The sequence below is a fragment of the Chanodichthys erythropterus genome, chromosome 21 (genome assembly GCF_024489055.1).
Source record: "Chanodichthys erythropterus isolate Z2021 chromosome 21, ASM2448905v1, whole genome shotgun sequence".
Taxonomy (NCBI): domain Eukaryota; kingdom Metazoa; phylum Chordata; class Actinopteri; order Cypriniformes; family Xenocyprididae; genus Chanodichthys; species Chanodichthys erythropterus.
The window spans coordinates 19,068,174-19,088,619 of NC_090241.1; the positions used below are offsets into that span (position 1 = coordinate 19,068,174).

The 20,446-nt window shown below is 35.6% G+C and overlaps 1 protein-coding gene across 10 annotated transcripts in view; it reads left to right on the forward strand.

Annotated features, from left to right (window-relative positions):
• tp63 (tumor protein p63) overlaps positions 1–20,446 on the forward strand; it is a 42,305-nt gene that overhangs the window by 14,139 nt on the left and 7,720 nt on the right. For 3 of the 10 annotated variants that reach the window (XM_067374892.1, XM_067374894.1, XM_067374896.1), the window contains exons 1-7: positions 3,892–3,942; positions 10,137–10,385; positions 18,682–18,868; positions 18,967–19,082; positions 19,498–19,607; positions 19,714–19,850; positions 20,074–20,156. In XM_067374892.1, the coding sequence (XP_067230993.1) occupies positions 3,901–3,942; positions 10,137–10,385; positions 18,682–18,868; positions 18,967–19,082; positions 19,498–19,607; positions 19,714–19,850; positions 20,074–20,156 (924 nt within the window). In that variant the 5' untranslated portion in view covers positions 3,892–3,900. Of the gene's footprint in view, positions 1–3,891; positions 3,943–10,136; positions 10,386–18,681; positions 18,869–18,966; positions 19,083–19,497; positions 19,608–19,713; positions 19,851–20,073; positions 20,157–20,446 lie in introns of those variants that run through there. The other 7 variants (XM_067374897.1, XM_067374887.1, XM_067374891.1 and 4 more) reach the window with 3 other exon arrangements.

Below are 20,446 nucleotides of genomic sequence, written 5' to 3' on the forward strand. Positions count from 1 at the left end.
AGTCGGGTTCACCACCTTTTTGCAGAGTCTGTTTATTACAGTGGTTGCCTAATTTAGCCTAATTGTTTTGTATGACTGTAAGAATATATATATATATATATATATATATATATATATATATATATATATATATATATATATATATATATATATATATATATATATATATATATATATATATATATATATATATATATATATATATATATATATATATAGGTGGTGAGGTGTGTGTGTGTGTGTGTGTGTGTATATATATATATATATATATATATATATATATATATATATATATATATATATATATATATATATATATATATATATATATATATATATATATATATATATATATATATATATATATATATATACTAAATATGTAAAATTTAAGCCTCAAAAAGATTCCAAGATCCATGCAAATTCATAAAAAATTACTGACCAGAACAGTCAACCTTTTGGGAATGATCCATCTCAACAAATATATAATCTACGTTTTAGTCAGGAATGGCCATGCCTCCCTAAAGCAAAATCTCTTTTAGGGGCTTACTTCTCCTGACTGCAGTCTGTGGTATAATTTGTGATTGTTAGGTGGGTCAGGTTTAGGGGTCCAGCCCTTTAAGCACTGTGACTATTGTCACCTGAGGCTGTCCCTTAATGCTGTCACCTCTGACCCCCATGGGACACATAAATAACTTCTCGACCAGGAATAGCTTTTAAAGTCGGTGCAATAAACCCTCTCCCCAAAAATAGTTTTACATATTAACATCTGTTAATACAACATACAGACAGAACAAACAATCTTAGATATAACAATCAAAGAGCAGACAAATATTGTGGAGAATAAACTACTGTTCAAAGTTTGGGGTCAGTAAGATTTTTTTAATGTTTTTAAAGACTAAAATTGTAATATCTGTAAAATTAAACATACAGTTTCCTATTTTAATATATTTATATGTAATTTATTCATGTGATGGCAAAGCTGAATTTTCAGCAGCCATTACTGTAGTCTTCATGTTGACACTCTCTAAAAAATGCTGGGTTAAAAACAACCCAAAGTAGGTTAAAAATGGATAAACCCAGCAATTGGGTTGTTTTAATCCAGAGGTTGGGTTAAATGTTTAATCAATCTGCTGGGTAGTTTTATTTAACTCAACTATTTTTTTTTTTTTAATTACAGTATTGCTTGCTTAAAATTAAGCCAAAATATGTTGGAAATTAATTTATTAATGTTTAATAAACATTTATCCATAAGTCTGTAACACTTTACAATAAGGTTCATTAGTTAACATTTACTATATTAGTTAACATGAACTAATAATGAACTGCACTTATATAGCATTTATCCTTGTTAATGTTAATTTTAACATTTACTGATACATTATTAAAATCTTGTTAACATTAGTTAATGCACTGTGAACTAACATGAACAATGAACAACTGTATTTTCATTAACTAATGTTAACGATGGTTAGTAAATACAGTAACAAATGCATTGCTCATGGTTCATGTTAGTTATTACATTAAGTAATGTTTAACTAATGAATCGTATTGTATAGTTTTACCAATAAGTTTAATGAATAATAATTAAACCATAAACTTATTAAATTGCTTGTTAATAAATGTTCACCTTTTGATTATTATTGTTACTGATTTCCAACCTATTTTGGGTTCATTTTAAGCCAGCCATATAGTAGATTTTAAACAATAGTTGGGTTAAATAAAACTACCCAGCAGGTTGGGAAAACATTTAATCCAACCGCAGGGTTTGTCCATTTTCAACCCAACTTTTTGAGTTGCATGATTGAGTGCATGATTCTACAGAAATCATTCAAATATTTGGTAATCATTTCTTATCAATATTGAAAACTATTTTGCTTCTTAATAGTTTTGTGGATGCATTTGCTTTTGCATAGGATTCTTTTAATAGAAAGAACAACATTTTCAATATTTGAAATAGAAAACTTTGTAGCAAATTAAAAGTGATTACTGACACTTTTGATCAATTTAATGCACCCTTGTAAATGAAAGTATTAATAAATCTTACTGATTGCAAACTTTTGAATGGCAGTATATGTAAATGTAACATTCTTCCAAATTTCTAATGAATCGATGGAGCTGGATTGCTTCCAGGACTTTTGATAATTTAGTTCGAAGTTTTTTTTTTTTCCCTTCAGAGAACATTGCACAATGAATATCAAATATAATATAGACAATAATAAGTTGCGTATCTCAGACTTTTGTAGGAGGTACAGTCAGCTTAATCACAACACCTGAGTTGCGTTAATAGCAGCAGCCAACTGTGATTTCAGTGCTACAACAGTGAGGGCCTTAACCCCTATTGTAGATTGCAACCAGTGTTTTTCTAACATAATTAGAAGTTTGTTTAGCTAACCCTAAATGCCCCCCCACACTCCTATTCCCCCCCCCCCCCATCAAAAGTGCTCTGAATAACAGCTACCCCCAGGAGGGTGTGAGCTACTGTTTTGAAGAATGCTCTGGGTGTTAGATGGGGGTAATGGTTCAAATGTGCTTTTTGATGCTAGTTTAATTCTATATGATATTCTTTACTCATAGTTCATTAATGAGGAAGTTTTCCCTTCTTAGAGGTGACTATGTTGGCATGAGACTGCTGCACAGGGAGTTGTGGTTGGCAACCATACATAAGTGAACAATTTTCTCTTAAGTCAGTCTGTTAAACAGACCAGGTAGGTTTGCAAAGATAGCAACATTTGCTGATATAACGGATTATTAAAAATAAATATGAAAAAAATATCATAAATGAGATGTGTAGTTCACAGTAACAGTTCAATAAATTGCATGACTGGTTACATTGCACTTAGTGTGTAAAATTACGTTAGTACCTCAAGCTGAAAAGGGGTTTAATGGCCTTTCTTTCTTCTGTATCATCTGATGAATCTAACATGAAGGCATTTAAATATTCACAAAGGAGTGGGTTGGTTATACCCTATCTGAAACAACATTAGTGTGTTCAAAACAAATCTACACCAGTCATCTCTGATAGAAACAAGCTGTCAACTGTAGTCCTATTGTTTCTGATGAGACTGTCATAGGGCCATGCTAGAGGCTCTTTGGGAGGTTGGGAGAGGCTCATTCTTATGCAAACAGGGACTATGGATGCTACTTCTGGAGAGAATTTAGTGCTCTAAGGTCTTTTTAGAGCTATAAAGAGGAATCCAGAATTCTGTTTCTGGAGGCTCCATGTTTCGGTGCAGAGGCATTTACTCATCATGTCACAAATTACTGAAATCATTAAAGTTTCAAAAAGTCTTGTTAATTATTTCAGTAAATAGAAAATCAAATTTATGTATACTTTATTTGATTTTGTGTGTAATAATTGGGCTTAATAATAATTAAAAAAGTAAATTATTAGAGGTATTTCATTGCTTAGCATTTGAAAAGTGTTTGATTTACATTATAAGTGTTTTGAAAATTGTTATTGGAAAATTTAAGTAAAATAAAATCACTTTATTCATTTTGTAAAAATAATTTAACTTAGACTTATTTTTGAATAAAATGTAATATGTCAAAAAAAGAGATGGTGAAAAACGTTAGCGATCTTTATTGGAAGGCGTCTAGGTCTGGTGCATACTCCTTAGGGTTAAATCTTAAAGAAAAAGCCACAAGACAGGCAACACCTTCCCAAAAGTAGGGTGTGGTATTGAACTCAGGTATTGGACAGGTAATTTCTCAGGACCTCCCTTTTTGTCCCTGTATATATGGCAATCCCATTGAATTCCTATAGAGACTTTAAGCCTGTCCCGTTCACCTCTGTAGCCCACATCACACTTTTAGGGGATAAAAGGAAGAAAACAAGGGCTAAGAATCCTGGAGCCTGTGGAGCAAACAGCGGCTGCACTGCTCAACCTAAGCGCCAACATGTTGTACCTCGAGACCAATCCTCCCACATCATACAGTGAGGTAAGGCTCTTTGCGCTACCATTGCCCATCTGGAGATTGAGGTGGTCCCAATGCTAAATTTTGGGTTCTCAGGGAACCTTGTGGAGTGACTGGCATGAGTGGCATCAAAAATAGGCCTTACAAAGGCGTTGCATATCATCTTTTATCCTTTTTTTTATGGTGTTAACCAAAAACATTGAGGGGATACTGTTACTTATGAAAATTTTGTGATTTGTCGTACTGGTCTGACACTTTGCATTTGAATTTATTTGAATAATAATTATTGGTTTTGATATCTTTGCGCACATGTTCGCTAAACTTTTTATATTGACACTTTAGAAAGTGAAATGTTTGCATTTAATAAGTCATGTTGGTTGAAATGCGATAATGGATTTTACAATGGTTTGTGGGTGTGAAAAATCGGACATGTGTCTACAGATAAAAATCAACATGTATTGCTTTAATGGTTTGCCTAGCAGCTGTTTTGTCTACGGAGTACTGCTCTTAGGTTGAGTCAAGGTATTTGGCAAATAATGGATTTGTCTGAGACGGTGAGACTGATAATCTTGTTTGTATAGAACAATAGGCTGCGATTGGGCAGTTTGCTTTGAGAAAGTACTCATGGAGTCTACTTTTACTTAACCTTAATATCGCTTATTGGATGGTTACTTTTGATTACAAACAGTTTCAACAGTTTTGTTGTTTTCGTTTTTTTTTCCCGCACAAATATATATTTTTTTTTTCGGTTAATGGGTGCAAATGTACTGTATATGTATTGCTATATCAGGAAAGAAAAAGAAGATTAATACTTTAAGCCAATATAATTGAGTGAGGTGACAAACGGATCATGATTTCACAGCTAAGCTTGAGTTTCGTGTCAGGTTGCTAATGTGTTTTCAAATGATCACGGATGAACGTTAGGGCATGGGTGTATTTTGTTGAACTGCAGTAATATGCTAACACTGATTCTTCTTTATTTCTTATATGCGGAGAGCACATTTAATCAGTCCCCACAATTATACTGTTTCGATCTTTAAAAAAGTAGTACAATAATATTTCTTAAAAAAAAAAAAAAAAAAAAAATCATTAAAAATCTTCTGTTGCATAATTTGTCAATTGAAATTTCATACAACAGAGCATTCTTTGTATTGTTACTGTATAATGCAACTTAAGTTTATGACTGAAATGTTGTAAGCCATCTAAGATTGCGGACGGATCTGTGTTTGTTCTTTAAAAGCACCCCCATTCCTTCCTGACAGGTGGTAGTTCAAACTGTGATTTCAGTGCTGCCATTCTCTTGCACAAAGCTGTTGTCAACACAACACCGTTAGCTCAGAGACAAACCTGTTGGTAGAAACACAGTCCAGTCCACCCCCCCCCCCCCCCCCTTGTGTTTTTAAAGCTGGCTTTAGGTAACCAATCCACTGCCCACACAGCTTTGATTAATGCTTTAAACGCTCTGTCTCTCACTCTCTTTAATCATGGTAGGGGTTATGGGTCCGTAGACATGCATGTTTTGTGTTGTAAGAGGAGACATGGAGGTGCAAGGAATTTCAAAGAAATTAGATAGTATTGCGTATGTTTTGATTTACCGCAAATATCTTTTAAATGATGGTTCAAATAGATCAAATTAGCTCATTTTTTTGGTTCAGTTCCATCTTAAACTACGTTTTTTTTTTTTTTTTTTTTGTGAGGTTCCTTAACATTAAGGTAAGGGTTAGGTTTAGGTCTTTGAGAGCAGGTTGGCCCTTATGATGCGTCCATCTTTCTCTCGGCGAAGGGTCTTCAGGTTAAACTCCTGCTCGTCTGGGTGATAGATTGCGGAGCCGCTTTGAAGAATGCGTGCATCAAAGTGATCTTGAGAAGTCTAGGAATTGTAATTGTTTTAACTGTGGTGGATACAGATACAATCATCTGCTCTGCCCAGCCCACTGGGTATGAAGTGTGAAGAGAGTAAGAGCAATCCCACCTAACCCCCCTCCGACTTCTTCAATTTAGTACTTGATGCTTTCTACCCCTGTGGTCACTCATCAAGGCCTCACAGATGTTCTCAACACCCATCCTGGGTTACAAACTGCCCAGGTCACTGGAACACACCCAGGAATGGCAGCCATTTCACCCCCCCAGGCCAGGGCAGCCTCAGCTCCTGTCACTTCTCTTGAGTTAGGAGCCCTCAATTTGCTCTCAAACTCTAGTCTTAAGTAGTTGTTAGAATGAAGTAGTAGTAATTTAGTGGTTTTGGTCATTAGGATACTTTTTGTGGAATCAGGAACCAAGACCGGTAGCATTCGAGACTGGTACTGCTGACACCTGTCAACAGCACATTGTTGGAATACATTGTTAAAAGATGGGACTAGAGTTATTCGTTTGACCTGGAATTCATTGAAGACTGACATTCCAGAAAAACTGAAATAAAACTGAAAATTGAAAACCGAAATATTTATGATTTACTCTTGCTGGACTAGTTTCTGATGATCATTGAACCTTTAGATTGCCTTGATTTCATAAAAACATCCATGTGTGAGTTTAGGCACAAGGGCAGCAATGGAGAGGGTTTTGCTTGTCAATATATTATAGTATTACATTTACGTGTTAGGCAGAAAAAGTTATCCAAAGAGATTCGGTATTCAAGGTAAAAATTTTATCAGTTCACACATTCCCTGGGAATCAAACCCATAACCATTTACTTTGGTGCTGTTGGTGCCATCCTGTAAGCTAAATATATCTAAATATAAATATAGCTTAAATACATTTATATTATATTATATTATATTATATTATATTATATTATATTATAATATAATATAATATAATATAATATAATATAATATAATATAATATAATATAATATAATATAATATAATATAATATAATATAATATAATATAATATAATATAATATATTATATTATATTATATTATATTATATATTTTAAATTTAAACTCCACAGGAAGGTAGATCTCCAGAAGAAAGAGTTGAGGACCCCCAACTGTACAAAGGTCATATCAGCATATATCATGGCATTTCAAAAGCTCCATCTTGTTATTAAATATTGCACCTGCAGCCTTTTCTTTTGGAAGTCATTCAGCTTTCTTTTTGATGTTTGTCTCTTCCCATTCAGTTACCTGAACTAACAAATTATTCCAATTTGTTCATCAGAAATCAATGCATATAGTTCAAACTTTCACTGGTATTATAAAAGCCGAACCTGTCATGGTCATCTGATTTATGATGCTGCTAAATCATGCACACATCCCAGGGGCTCACTCTTCAAGGAGGCTATAAACAGGGCGGTATTTTTAAGAGCAGCTAAAGGAGTTGTTATATGGTTGTTGCATTGTGGAAGAGTAGTATTAGATAAAAAGGTGCTAGAGAAAATTACACACTGATTAAAAAGGTGGCCTATATGCTGAATAAAAAAAATATCACTGTATGTTTTGGCAACACAAACTTGTTGAAATATGATTTTGTATTTCCTCATAGCATATGCACAGTTGGTAAACTTTCCCTCATTGCTTCCTTCAACATTATTTGAGCAGCTTTTAGGAAGTTTGGGTAGTTTAACAGATGTGACTTGTATGTTAAAATAAACCATAAAGTGTAACTGCATACCTCGGAATAATTTTATAATTTTTGTAAGCGTCTGAGCATTTTACTACTACACTACACAAGACCAGTTTTGGTGCTTAAACTTTGCATAAATAGGCCTCTCAAGCAAAGATGTTATAATAATTTCAGCAGTGAATTCCTCTATACACTTTAAAACTTGTAACATACTTTTTCCCTAGAAACTTAATAATACTAAACTTAATAACTTATACATTTTTTTAGCATTGCTTTTTCTCTGCATTTTACAGTTTACATGTTTATGTAGATTATCCTTTTGTGATTTTTTTTTTTTTTTTTTTTTTTTTTTGTGTGTGATAAAGCCCAACTTTAATTGTAATGTCAAATTAATGCTAATGTAGTGATAATGGCTTGAAGTAGACGGAGTACTACATTAGACCTCTGCCTAGACCTCTGTATGGGATCAGACACACAGACTGACTTGCGTGGTCTTACTGTCTCTAAAAGATTCCATTATGTCCTAATTACTCCATTGTAAGAACGTGTGTGTTTGAGAAGTTCTGTTGAGGCTGGAGGGTACAGCTCTAGTGTTTGGGTCCTCTTTGTGTGGGTATGTGTGTCTGCTCTTACAATACGCTTCTTTTCATACACCAGTAGACCTGGTCTATTGTTTCTTCAGACAGGCTCTTAAAAGCCTGAGACTCATTGTTTCCAGGAGGCTGAGCAGACTCGTGGCACACACACACACACAATGACCGACCCCTGTCTGTACAGTGCAAATGGTACTTCTCTTTTGTAATGCCCTACAGCACTGTTAGAGAGGTATTCTGAGGTGAAGTGACCCACTCTCAGGTGTGTTGGTGTACTTATATATATATATATATATTTTTAAATATATTTGACCTTTTTTTTTAATAATTTCTTTCAAGACTTTTTAAATACATTTCTTTTTAATTTGTTTCTTTCAAGACAAAAAAATGAATTATTTCAACACATGCATTAGTTGAAATTAACAGACTCTTAACATTTTGGGGATTCTCAGATTTCGTCATGATTTAAGCTTTTATAGTGGTGAACAAACTACAACAAATTAAATTTTCATGCTCCCATTTGCCTCAATAAAATCCATGATAGCATTTTTATGACTATCCAAAAGAGGAAAAAATATTTAGAGATTATGTTGGTCGGAAGAAAGAATGATCAAATTTGCAGTCACTCCCTCAGCTGTTGTTTTAGCAACACACAACATTGTTAACCAGTTTTCTGTACTTTAATGCCAAGAAAACACCAAGTATAGTGTTATAAATGTACATAATTTTACACTTTTAGTACGTAAATGAAAATATAAAAACTTATATTATACTTATGCTATTTTTATGAGGTTAATAACTGTGGGAATACAGTCTGTGGAAAAAGGTGATTCTCCTGAGCCACCAGCAGCACCAGGAGAATTTTATTGGGAGGGAGTGAAAAAGAAAGAGACAGGAAAAGAGAGAGAAAGGGGAGAAGCGTGCAAGCTGGACAGCTGTCTCCATCCATGCCTGAAATAAACAAGGGACTCGGTTGAGATTAATGACTGTCTAAAGAGCCACACAACCATGGCACCTCATCCAGGAATGTGGCGTATATAAATGGAAAGGAATGGACTGGAGGAGTGGGGCTGGAAAAGGCTGGCTTACCTCCAGAACATTCTTCCTTCTCTCAAATGACAGTCATTTTAATTCCTCTCTGCGCCTTTACTAGAACAAGGCAACAGGAGCCGTGTGAACTGTGTATCGCCCATTCACTGCCCGTCCCCCTCGCTGACCCCACCTTCCTTTGTTATTACTCCATCTTCCAATTCATTTAGTGTCTTCATTCATTCCTGCAGAACACACCAACAACCTTAGAGCAATTAAGCTGTGCTAAAGACATAATTGATCCTGAAAATGGTGGTTGTTTACATTGTAAACGATTGCAGTTTCACACCTATGGACTGGGATACATTTAGAAATAGCTAATTTTGAGCTAATTCGAACTGTCATATTTAAGACCCTATTTGTTCCTCATAGATGTTAGGCTATTTTCGATTCATTGAAAATGTGGGAATTATATGCTTAGTTGTGAATCCTTCCAATCTGAATCATGGCTTTGTTTCTAATAATTTACATAATGTTCATTTTTAGATAGAACTCTTGGAAAACATTTGAGTGAAAGCATAACTGAAAATTTACATCTAGTAAATTAATAGCTACATAATGCATCACTATTCTTGTGGTAATCCTTCTCATCAGCTATGATTGACATATATGATGCTGTTATAGATGGACATTTACTGCCTTTCTTTACACAAGTACACAGACATGGCTGTTTAATGAACAGTTTGATAAAGAGCATAACCTCTTGGGTCATAATTCTCTCTGACTTGCACATACTGTACAAAGACTTATTTAAGTCTGCCAAGCACTTGCTGTTGTGCACATCATCTGTTTCTCTAAGCCCACCATTACATCATAGCCTGATGTATTAACATCAAAAGAAGCTGTATTGTGGCAACAACTCATTAATGTTTTGATGAATATTGTGTCTTTGTTCATATGACACTGCTAATACCATAAACACTTGAAAAGATTTTATACTGATAAAAATACTCCCTTTTTTTCCTCTAGCCACAGTATACAAGTCTGGGGCTTCTCAACAGCATGGATCAAAATGGTGGCTCCACCTCCACCAGCCCCTACAACAACGATCATGCTCAGAACAATGTAACAGCACCATCACCCTACGCCCAGCCCAGTTCCACCTTCGAGGCCCTGTCTCCATCACCTGCCATCCCATCCAACACAGACTATGCTGGCCCACACACCTTTGATGTGTCCTTCCAGCAGTCCAGCACAGCCAAATCAGCCACCTGGACGGTAAGTCATAGCAACTGTGTTGTGTGATGACATATGACTTTTATATTATTTTTTTTACATTGTGATATATGAAATATGGCTAGTTAAACTACAAACAAAACCCATTTATATCATTATACTATTTACACACACACACACACACACACACTTGTATATATGGTTTACGGGGACTCTCCATAGACACAATGGTTTTTATACTGTACAAACTGTACATTATATCCCCCAACACTACCCCTAAACCTACCCATCACAGGAAACTGTCTGCATTTTTTGAATAAAAAAAACACAGTTTAGTATGTTTTTTTTTTTTTAAGCCATTAGGTTTACGAGAACACACACACACACACACACACACACACACACACAAACAAACAAACAACAAAAAGATCAATCATTTTTTATTCAGCTACCTTATATTTATGGGGTAAGGGATTAGAGCCAAACCAATACAGGGGCAGAGAGAGGGAGAGTATGTTGTCCATTAAATCTTTATTGGGGTTAAGTGTCTGGCTTTAGAGAAACAACAAAATATTTCTGCACCAGGAAATTGGACCTCCTGCCCTCTGGTTACAAATCATCTATATGGCATTTGGAGTGTTTTGCTGTGTTTGACAATGTATTGTGGTTCTGTGTTACACAAGGACAAAGACTCTGTGATGTGCTTATTAAAGCAGTTGATTTCTGCTGTCAAGGGTTCTTCTTCCTCTAGGAGGATAGTAACTTTTTTGTCTGTCTGATCTCAGCTTTAGGCACTTCTGTGAACTATATGAAAGTTGTCAGTTACAAAACTCTCTCTGGCTGAGAAAAAAAAAGGCCCCCTAGGTTTAAACTGGCCTCATTTACGCACAAAGGGAGTACTACTTGCCATCTATTTGATGATTTTCTCAAAGTCAAAACAGGTTAAATTTAAAATACGTACATATGTAAGCAGTTATTTAAAAAAAATAATAATAATAATTTTGAATAAATAAAATGTATTAACTGATTAATACTTGTAGGCAGCAATTACATTTAAAAAAATAATAATAATAACTTGTGAAAATTGAAAATTATTTTAAATCTTTGAAAATTAAATATAAAAGACGAAAGAAATTCTATTCAAAAAGGGCCATGACTGACCCCTGCTGGTGAGTTGTTACTTTTTTTTCACGGACCGCTATGTCCACATAGCGGAAACAATGCGCATCAGTGAGCATTACAGTAGCTTTGTCACTGTCACTTTGTTTTGCATAGATAGGTGTCACTCCTTTCTAATCAAACCGACTAAACTTGCTAGGCAAGTTGTAGTAGCGGGGAACAATCCCATCAGTCCGCTGAGCCTTACGTATGTCAACTAAAAAGTACAAAATGAAACTGGTTTTCGGTTGGACAACGCACCCTAGCGGTTGCTAGCTAGTTAAAGCTAATTAAGGTCTTTGCAACCTCATCTTCACACCATTTCTTCATTTTTTTCATTGTATTTTATTATAGCAATAACAACAGGTGTTATTTTTTTGCGCTAAATGTGAGTGCTTCCATTGGAGTTATTTAATCACCGACATTATATGAGATAAATGTCTCTCATTATTTGAGGTTAATTGATCCCAGTTATTATAAACCAATGTCTAGTCAATCTTGAATTTGGCAGATTGTGGTTTTGAAAAACCAGTGAGTCAGTTGTGGTAATGCGGTCTTACATCTTTGAGTAAACAAGTTGAGCGGAGATTGGTTTGTGAGTTGCTCGGTGCTCATTGGCTATGGTGCAGTGTGGGATTGTGACATTTACCCTATTCCCACAACAGCTCTTGTCATCCTCACTTCTTGACTTCACCAATACAGCAGCAGTTGTCAGACACATCACCGTATTTAGAGAAGACTTCTGGGTGTGAGAAAGACACCACACCCTTGGTTGTCTCATTAAAGTTGTCCCTACTCATTCATATTTCCTTTTCTCACAGTGAAGAATGCTGTGAAGACTATCTCTTCTTTTAATTTAATAACAGTTTAGTAAAATGAAAAGTATTTTTTTGGGTTACATTTTATGGAACCCACACTTGTTCTCCATGCACAGCTCAATCTAATCCTGCATATAGCTTCCATGACACACACCCACACACATATTTCCTGGCATTGCATCCTACCGCTCATCATTTATGGGAATGGTTTTGCAATCCTTCCTTTTTTGTTGATGTCAATGATAAGACAGACCATACAAGAACCTTGTTTGTTCATTTTCAGAGGAAACCCATCCCCTTGATCATTTTCAGTTCACTTTTTTTTTGGCTTCTTGCTGTTTTTTTTTTTTTTTTTTTGATGTTCTTTAGAGCAGAGCCTCAATTTGCATTTTACTGTCAACCTATCAACAATGCATCCAACGATACGGTACGGTTTTGTTTGCCTATTGGTTCACCTGTATAGAACTCCATGACTGAAGGAATGCGACCACTAGAGTTGTTGTCTCAAGAAGTGAGCTGGGGATTAGAAGAATGGGTCAGTAATACTCGTGTAAATACTCCATGCCTTCCTCCTGAACCCTGCAGTGCCAAAGGGGCTGTTCCCTGCTCAATGAGTAAAGCTTTTCGACTGCGTATCTCATAGTGCCGCAGGACAAGGAGATGAGAACAAGGATAGAAGTTGGGGGAGGACAGAAGCGTTCAAAGAGACGAGTGTTCCAGCGAAAGGTGGCAAGATGCGACTTGTTCATGGAACATCTGCAGGCCCGTCCCACGCCTCGTGAGATGGAGCTGAGACTTGTTTGTGTCAACGAGCTTGTCGAGACTCGTCTGACATTGCCACGTAAAGCCCTAAAACCTAGAGCAAGCAGAGGAAGAAGAAAGAAAAGGAGGGAGAGGTTAATTTAAAAAAAAAATCTGAGGTTGAAAAGATTTTTATGATAGGGAAATGATTTCTAAGAAAGACATATCTGGAAAAGGCCACTTCTCTGACAGGTTCTGTTTGGAGATTTGTTGTTCTATGTTTTTGAACAATGAAAGATTACCTGTGCTTTTAAAGACCATGCATGAGGTAGAACTGGACTGAGTCAAAGAGGAGATCAGTCTGTCAGCACCAGTATAGCCAAAGCGTCTGCTTTAGCTCACTTGCACGATCATAATCTCCATCTTCTCATGCAGTTGAGATACAATGGTGCTCTCTGAAAAGACCTGGCATCTACTTATTAGAGGTGACCTTAAAGCCCACCTTTTGTGTGACACCTTCAGAGCATAATTGAATGAGAACAGAACTGCAAACACCTTCATTTTCAGCAAAAGAAGGAATAAAGGTAGCTGTGAGGAAAGAATTTGGCAGCATTCAGGGGGACCATTGAGCAAAACGAGGGGAAATCCAGCATAATTACACCAAAGCTTGTCACACATTTTCTGGGAAAGATCACATTTCCAAAGCATATAATTTAATCACAGGGCATTAACTAGTGCCAGGAAGCATGGGGGCATTTGTTTACATCACTCAAAGTATGAATCTGATGAGGGTAGTTTGCAGAACGATCTCCTTCCAAATGCACTAAGAACAGAGTTACTGGTTTAGGTTTGAAAACCAATTGCATTTAAATGTTGATATATTACTATGGCTTCATCCTTTTGTACACCAACTGGTTCAAAAGTGAAAATCAAACCTTTTAAGTAAATATGCATAAACACCATGCAAAGTTTTCAAGCATTTACAGCAACATCATGACTTTTGATTTGCTAATCAAAACCGTGGCTGCATCCCTCCTGCTCACCAAGTGGTGCAAACGTGCAACGCAGCAAACAGTTGTTTCCCATGTATTCTAGTGTAAAGAGCAGTTTTAACTCTAGTTTGCCCTCAACATTTCTAGCATGAAATATATCAAGCACATATAATGAGCAATGTCCTGTGAAATTTGCCTTTGAACGTTTGCATTTTCCTCTGTATAATTAGGATTTCAGTGTAGGGGGTGCAAAAGTTCTGCTTTCCAAACTCACCTAACAGGTGTTTTTATGAACACTTTTCCCCACTGTGCCAAAGGGATAAAAAAAAAAAAAAAATGTATTTCTTTCATAATGAAACAGGTTTTGGGAGAAGCAACAGGCGTGATGGTACATGTCAGGTATGAGGTGGGACAAGACCAGAGGCGCCAGAGCATTGGGCCAACCCGCCTCGCCATGCTGAGACATGAATACAGCCTTAGCCCGCAGCTCTGCTCTGCTCAAACACACACACTACAGCTGCAAACTTGTCACAGCATGTACAGCACTGTATGTGTGTGCGTTTGTTGTATGTGTGATTGCGGTTTTATTGTGTGTGCACATAAATCTCTTTATATGTAAAAATCTTTTGACTGATTTAGTGCACATATAATAAATTTCAAAGACTTAGAAAATGAATCAAGAAACATTTGGACCATATTATCATTTTTTACTTTATAATTCAGTAATTAACAATTTTACATAATTTTACATTAAAGACTGCAGGACAATTAAAGGAACTATACAAACCTTATATGATGCTGCATTAGTCATGCTTAAAACAGCCGATTCCGATTTCCTTTAAACTGTAAAAAAGAGTTGTTGGTTAAACTTAAAAAAGTAAGTTAACTGGTTGCCTTAAAAGGGAACTTTTGAGTTCATTGAAATAAAAATTTTGAGTTCATACAATGAAGGCGATTGATTTAATCAACAGAAGTCTGATGTTAGAAGTCATCTAAGTTGATTTGACAAAAAAAAAAAAAAAAATGTTGTGATAACGAATCATGAAAATTATTTTTTTTTTTACCGTGTAGGCTGATTGTCAGCTGATAAACTTTAGAAGTGGTCTGCAAGAATTAAATGATCACTTTAAAAGTCCCACTACCATCCCTTTTTGTTCACCAAACTGTAGTGTAGAATTCTGGGTAAACCTTAACAATAAAGTTCAGTTTGTTAACATTTGTAAATTCGTTAGGGGGGTCATGAACTAGCAACAATGCACTTTTACCACATCAGTGTTATAAACTAAAAATAAAACTATTAAAAATAATTTTCTGAAATCAAATAATATATCAATATTAGATGCAAAACTTAAAATAATAATAAAAAAAACTTAAATGAAATGTATAAATGATGCCTTGAAATAATTTCAGTTTTAGCCATTTTCGTACTTCAACGTAAACTTAAGTAAATTAAGGGTAAATAGAAATATTTAAAAATACTAGCATATTGAAAACAATGAAATAACACTGTAATATATTTCAACAATGAATATATTTAACATAAATTGTATGAACAATACACAATAGTATATTTATAAATTATCATTAACCTATAAATGCATTTTAAAAATGATTAATTCATTATTATTATTAATTAGTTCATTATACCTAATGCATAATGTTGACAATTTGATCCTTTTTGTAAAATGTTACTAAGCTCCTTTTCTGTTCAATCAATTGTTACATTCCCAAGCTGTATAATTCCCATTGTAGCCCATGACTGAAACATAATTACACGTTAACACCACTGTGCCCCTCCCTGTAAAACAGCCAATGCCTCCAATTCATCAGATCACCATGTGGCCCCACCCTTTATGTATGTGTGCGTGTTTTGTGTTTTCCCTGTCAGAAGCGTCTCATTTGGCCCTAAGCAAACACGGGAGCCTCCACTTATATTTGCATTCTCAAAATTGGTTGCTTTAGGGCTAGAATTGGTATATCAACTGCTTTGTTTGTGTGGTAAGATTTGTAGGTTGAAGTTTATGGTGTTTGTTGTCAGTATGTCAAGCTTCTGTCATTTATATCTGTCTCTGGCTTTTTTGCTGGGCCTCTATGTGACTGACCCTTTGGCATTCATGTTTACAACTCTCTCTTTGGTCCTAGAGGATCTTCCCTCTCCCCTTCTGTCACTCACCTCATTTAACTGAATGACAGGAGCGTATAGGGCATATCAAGTTGGGAGCAGAAGAGCAATTACAGTTATTTATCTTTTTTTTAATAGAACACCTTTCAAAAAGTGTGTTCAGTTCACGCACAAAACACCTCCATCATCCCTTGGTGAAAGCACCCTGGCGCTAATTTAGTCAGAGCTAAAATGGGTCAGGTCAGTTCTGAGAGTGCAGATGATGTGTAGGGTGCTATATGCTGTTGATTTTCTGATGGAGACATCATCAGCTAATGCAAGTGATATGACAAGTCAGGGAGCCGAAAATATGGACTGTACAGACCTATTTTCAGTGTAGCTGATATAAAATGTATACAAAAAGTGCAGTTTGTTAACAGTTAATGCAATAGTCATAAACTAACAATGTTTTTTTTTTTTTGTACAGCATACTATAAATTATAATAAAGAATTAACAATGCAATTTATTAATCTGTTATTTTGTTTTTAAAATATTAAACATGGTTAAACAGTTTATAATGCTAATATACTATTGTTCATTCATAATATTTTTGTAACATTTCTAAATGAAATTGTTTATTAAACCTGTTAAATAATTTGCATTATTCTAGATTAGTAAATGCTGTTAAAATTTCATAATACCAGATGCGTTAACTGATGTCAACACATTGAACCTTAGTATCTTATATACTACACTATGGACTTATTGTATCAGTAAAATCATAGACTGTATGGGGAGGTAAATTCTTCATGCATTATTATTTTCTTTTCTTTTTATTGGTATTTTTTTTTTTTTTTTTTTTTTTTTTTACATCATCCAAATTGTTCTACCAATTCCTTCAGGAAATGGCCTATGTGTGTGTGTGTGTTCTTGTCAAGATTGTGTAATACTCTGAAAGCTCAAAAGCAGGTGTTGGGATGGGCTCCTCTCACTGGAACACTTCATATCAAAAGTTAATAGAGATGGAATTTAATGTGGCATTGTTCTTCAGAACAGCCCCGGGCAATGTTCACATCGCTTTTATATCTTTCTTACCTTTTCAAATGAACTTGACAGGAAAGTTTTCTTCAGTGATTTTCCATGTACTTGATACGCTGCTTTCAGCACAAGAATTCATTTCAAAGCTGCAAAGAAAATTATGGTCTGTGCTATTATTCTTGAAAAAGAAGTGATGTGCAACCAGCCGTTATTACCCACAATACAAAATCTATGACATACCATTAGGTTTTGCAACATTGATGGTGGCTGAGTGGTGATTTGCAGTTGTCACAATGTTAGCGGTCATGCTATGTGAGTGTCTATCTTTCTTTCTGACCTATTGTGTGCGGTAAGACAGTATCTTAAACACTTGCTGATGCTGTAAGTATGAGTAACACCTGAGTGTTAGCCTGTGGTGATGAGGATGATTCAAGCACACTGTGTGATGCAATTGTGATTTTTGTGGTCAGTGACACCCTGAACATCAAGCTGTCATCAATGATGAAGAGGATGTTGGGAAATACAGTTGTGATTACTTCATAAGATTTCTATTTAATAATGATATGATCAGTTAAATGTTGATTTTCATAAATTTAGAAACTATAAACAGCTGAGTTAGCTTTTGTGTAAAAAGCCATTCTTGCATAATGGTATTAATTGCATAAATTGTCAATCAAATCAACATTTTATTAATGAATAAGACCATTGGTTCTCTACTAGGGGGTCTCAGAAATCCAAGAGGTCCTCAACATGATTTAAAATGTTTAAAATATGACAAACAAGCTAAAATAACCAAAAACATTATTGGTTATTGGTTACTGAGCCGAGAGTTCAATGACGGTATGTTAGTCTTCTAAGTTTGTACTCTAGAAATGTGATAAAATGTGCTTTTAATCTTCAGCTTGATGATTATAATTCACACCTAAACTTCTGGAATGCTATTTAATTGCACATTTGTTTTGCTCATATTTTATGAATGAGGCCTATTAAAGTAACTGAAGCTTAAGATAAAGCTTTTCATTGATCAGCACCAGAAATATTATCAGGGTAATCATTTTTACATCAGATTTCTGCAACAAAATGTGTCCTGACATCTTCATAGATAAATCATGCTTCAGGTGTTTTGGAAAGCAGTGTTCTTTGTGTGCTTAAACACAGGTATATCTTAACCCATGACAGCTGTAGGACAGAACCAGAAGTCCCGCGCCTAATGGCAGCTGCTCTTCTCTTTAAAGACGGTTATGTGGCGCTTATTCCACTAAAGTGTTGCCAAACTGCAGCTGTTTTATCTCTGCATTGGCTGTTTATGAGAGACTTTTTTTACATTAACATTTTACAATAGCTCTCTAAGAAAGCAAACATTTTAGTGATACTGATTAAAATGTACTTATATTGTTAAAATAGTAGTGCAATACTACAGATTACATAAAGTAACATTTGGATGTTTTTTATGACAGTTACTAACCAAACTCTTCTGTGTTTTCTTTAGTACTCCACAGAGCTGAAGAAGCTATACTGTCAGATTGCCAAAACCTGTCCTATTCAAATCAAGGTCCTTACTAACCCACCTCAGGGTGCAGTCATACGGGCCATGCCTGTCTATAAGAAAGCGGAGCATGTTACTGAGGTGGTCAAACGATGCCCGAACCATGAACTGAGCCGAGAGTTCAATGACGGTATGTTAGTCTTCTAAGTTTGTACTCTAGAAATGTGATAAAATGTGCTTTTAATCTTCAGCTTGATGATATAATCGACTGACTTTTGTGTTCAATAGGTCAAATAGCCCCACCCAGTCACCTGATTAGGGTTGAGGGGAACAGCCATGCTCAATACGTGGAAGATTCCATTACTGGGCGTCAGAGTGTGCTTGTGCCTTACGAGCCCCCTCAGGTGAACACTTATCACACATAACGCACACACACACACGTACTTGTATATATGGTTTACGGGGACTCTCCATAGATGTAATGGTTTTTATACTGTACAAACTATACATTTTATCCCCCTACACTACCCCTACTCCTAAACCTACCCATCACAGAAAACTGATTTTTTTTTGAATTTCAAAAAAAACAGTTTAGTATGTTTTTTTAAAGCCATTTGGTTTACAAAGACACCTCATAAACCATGTATACAAGAACACACATACACGCGCACACACACACACAGCACAGTCAACCTGGCTCTCCCTACATACCCTGCACACCTCAAATCATTGCTAACAGATGTTAATTTAAAACAACATAACAGCTCTACAGAAATGAACAATAGTGTGGTGTATGACACGGTCGTTCCCTATTAACAGGTGGGCACAGAGTTCACAACCATCCTTTACAATTTCATGTGTAACTCCAGCTGTGTTGGTGGAATGAACAGACGGCCTATTCTTATCATCGTCACTTTGGAAACCAGAGAGTAAGACCATTTGTAAAACATACTGGATTGTACTGAATAAAATATTCCTTATTTGTGTGAAAGGAAATATAGAAACGTGCATTCATTTCTTAATTGTTCTCTTCAGTGGTCAGGTTTTGGGCCGACGGTGTTTTGAAGCTCGTATCTGCGCCTGTCCTGGACGCGATCGCAAAGCTGATGAGGACAGCATCCGCAAACAGCATGTCAGCGATGGCACAAAGAGCAGTGAGGGTACGAAACGCCGTAAGTAGTGCTGGGGGCTGGTGACTGGGCTTTATCTAACACAAATACATTGCATGTTTCTTCCTAAGTAGTCCTCTCACCTCTGTAGATACTGCATGTCCTCTTGAACACACACACATAAACATAACAACTTTTCCTTCTGTCCTTGCTTTTAGCTCTGCATCTTGTGCTTGCAGATCTTCTCTTGCAGCTGTTTCACTTCCTCTATCTCTGTCTTCCACAGTTTTCCGCCAGGCCTCTCACCTGTCTCAGCACCCCTCCATCAAGAAGCGAAGATCCACCGATGAGGAAGTGTTTTGTCTGCCTGTGAGTATCACTACTTTGTCTGCAGTATTCGAGCATCAGATTTTAAGTTATTAATTTGAAATAAAATACAAGTCTTAGGTTTATTAAAAACACCAAACTACACGTTACATTATGCTATCTTTTAATGTGCTACTTTTAAACTGTGAAAATGTATTATAACTATTATGAGAACAATTAACAATCATTTATGAAAATATAATTCATAATTTGTTAACATTTGTTGATTTAGGTAAACTACCAATCAACTAACAATTAATAATAATTTTACAGCATTTATTAATCTAGGTTAC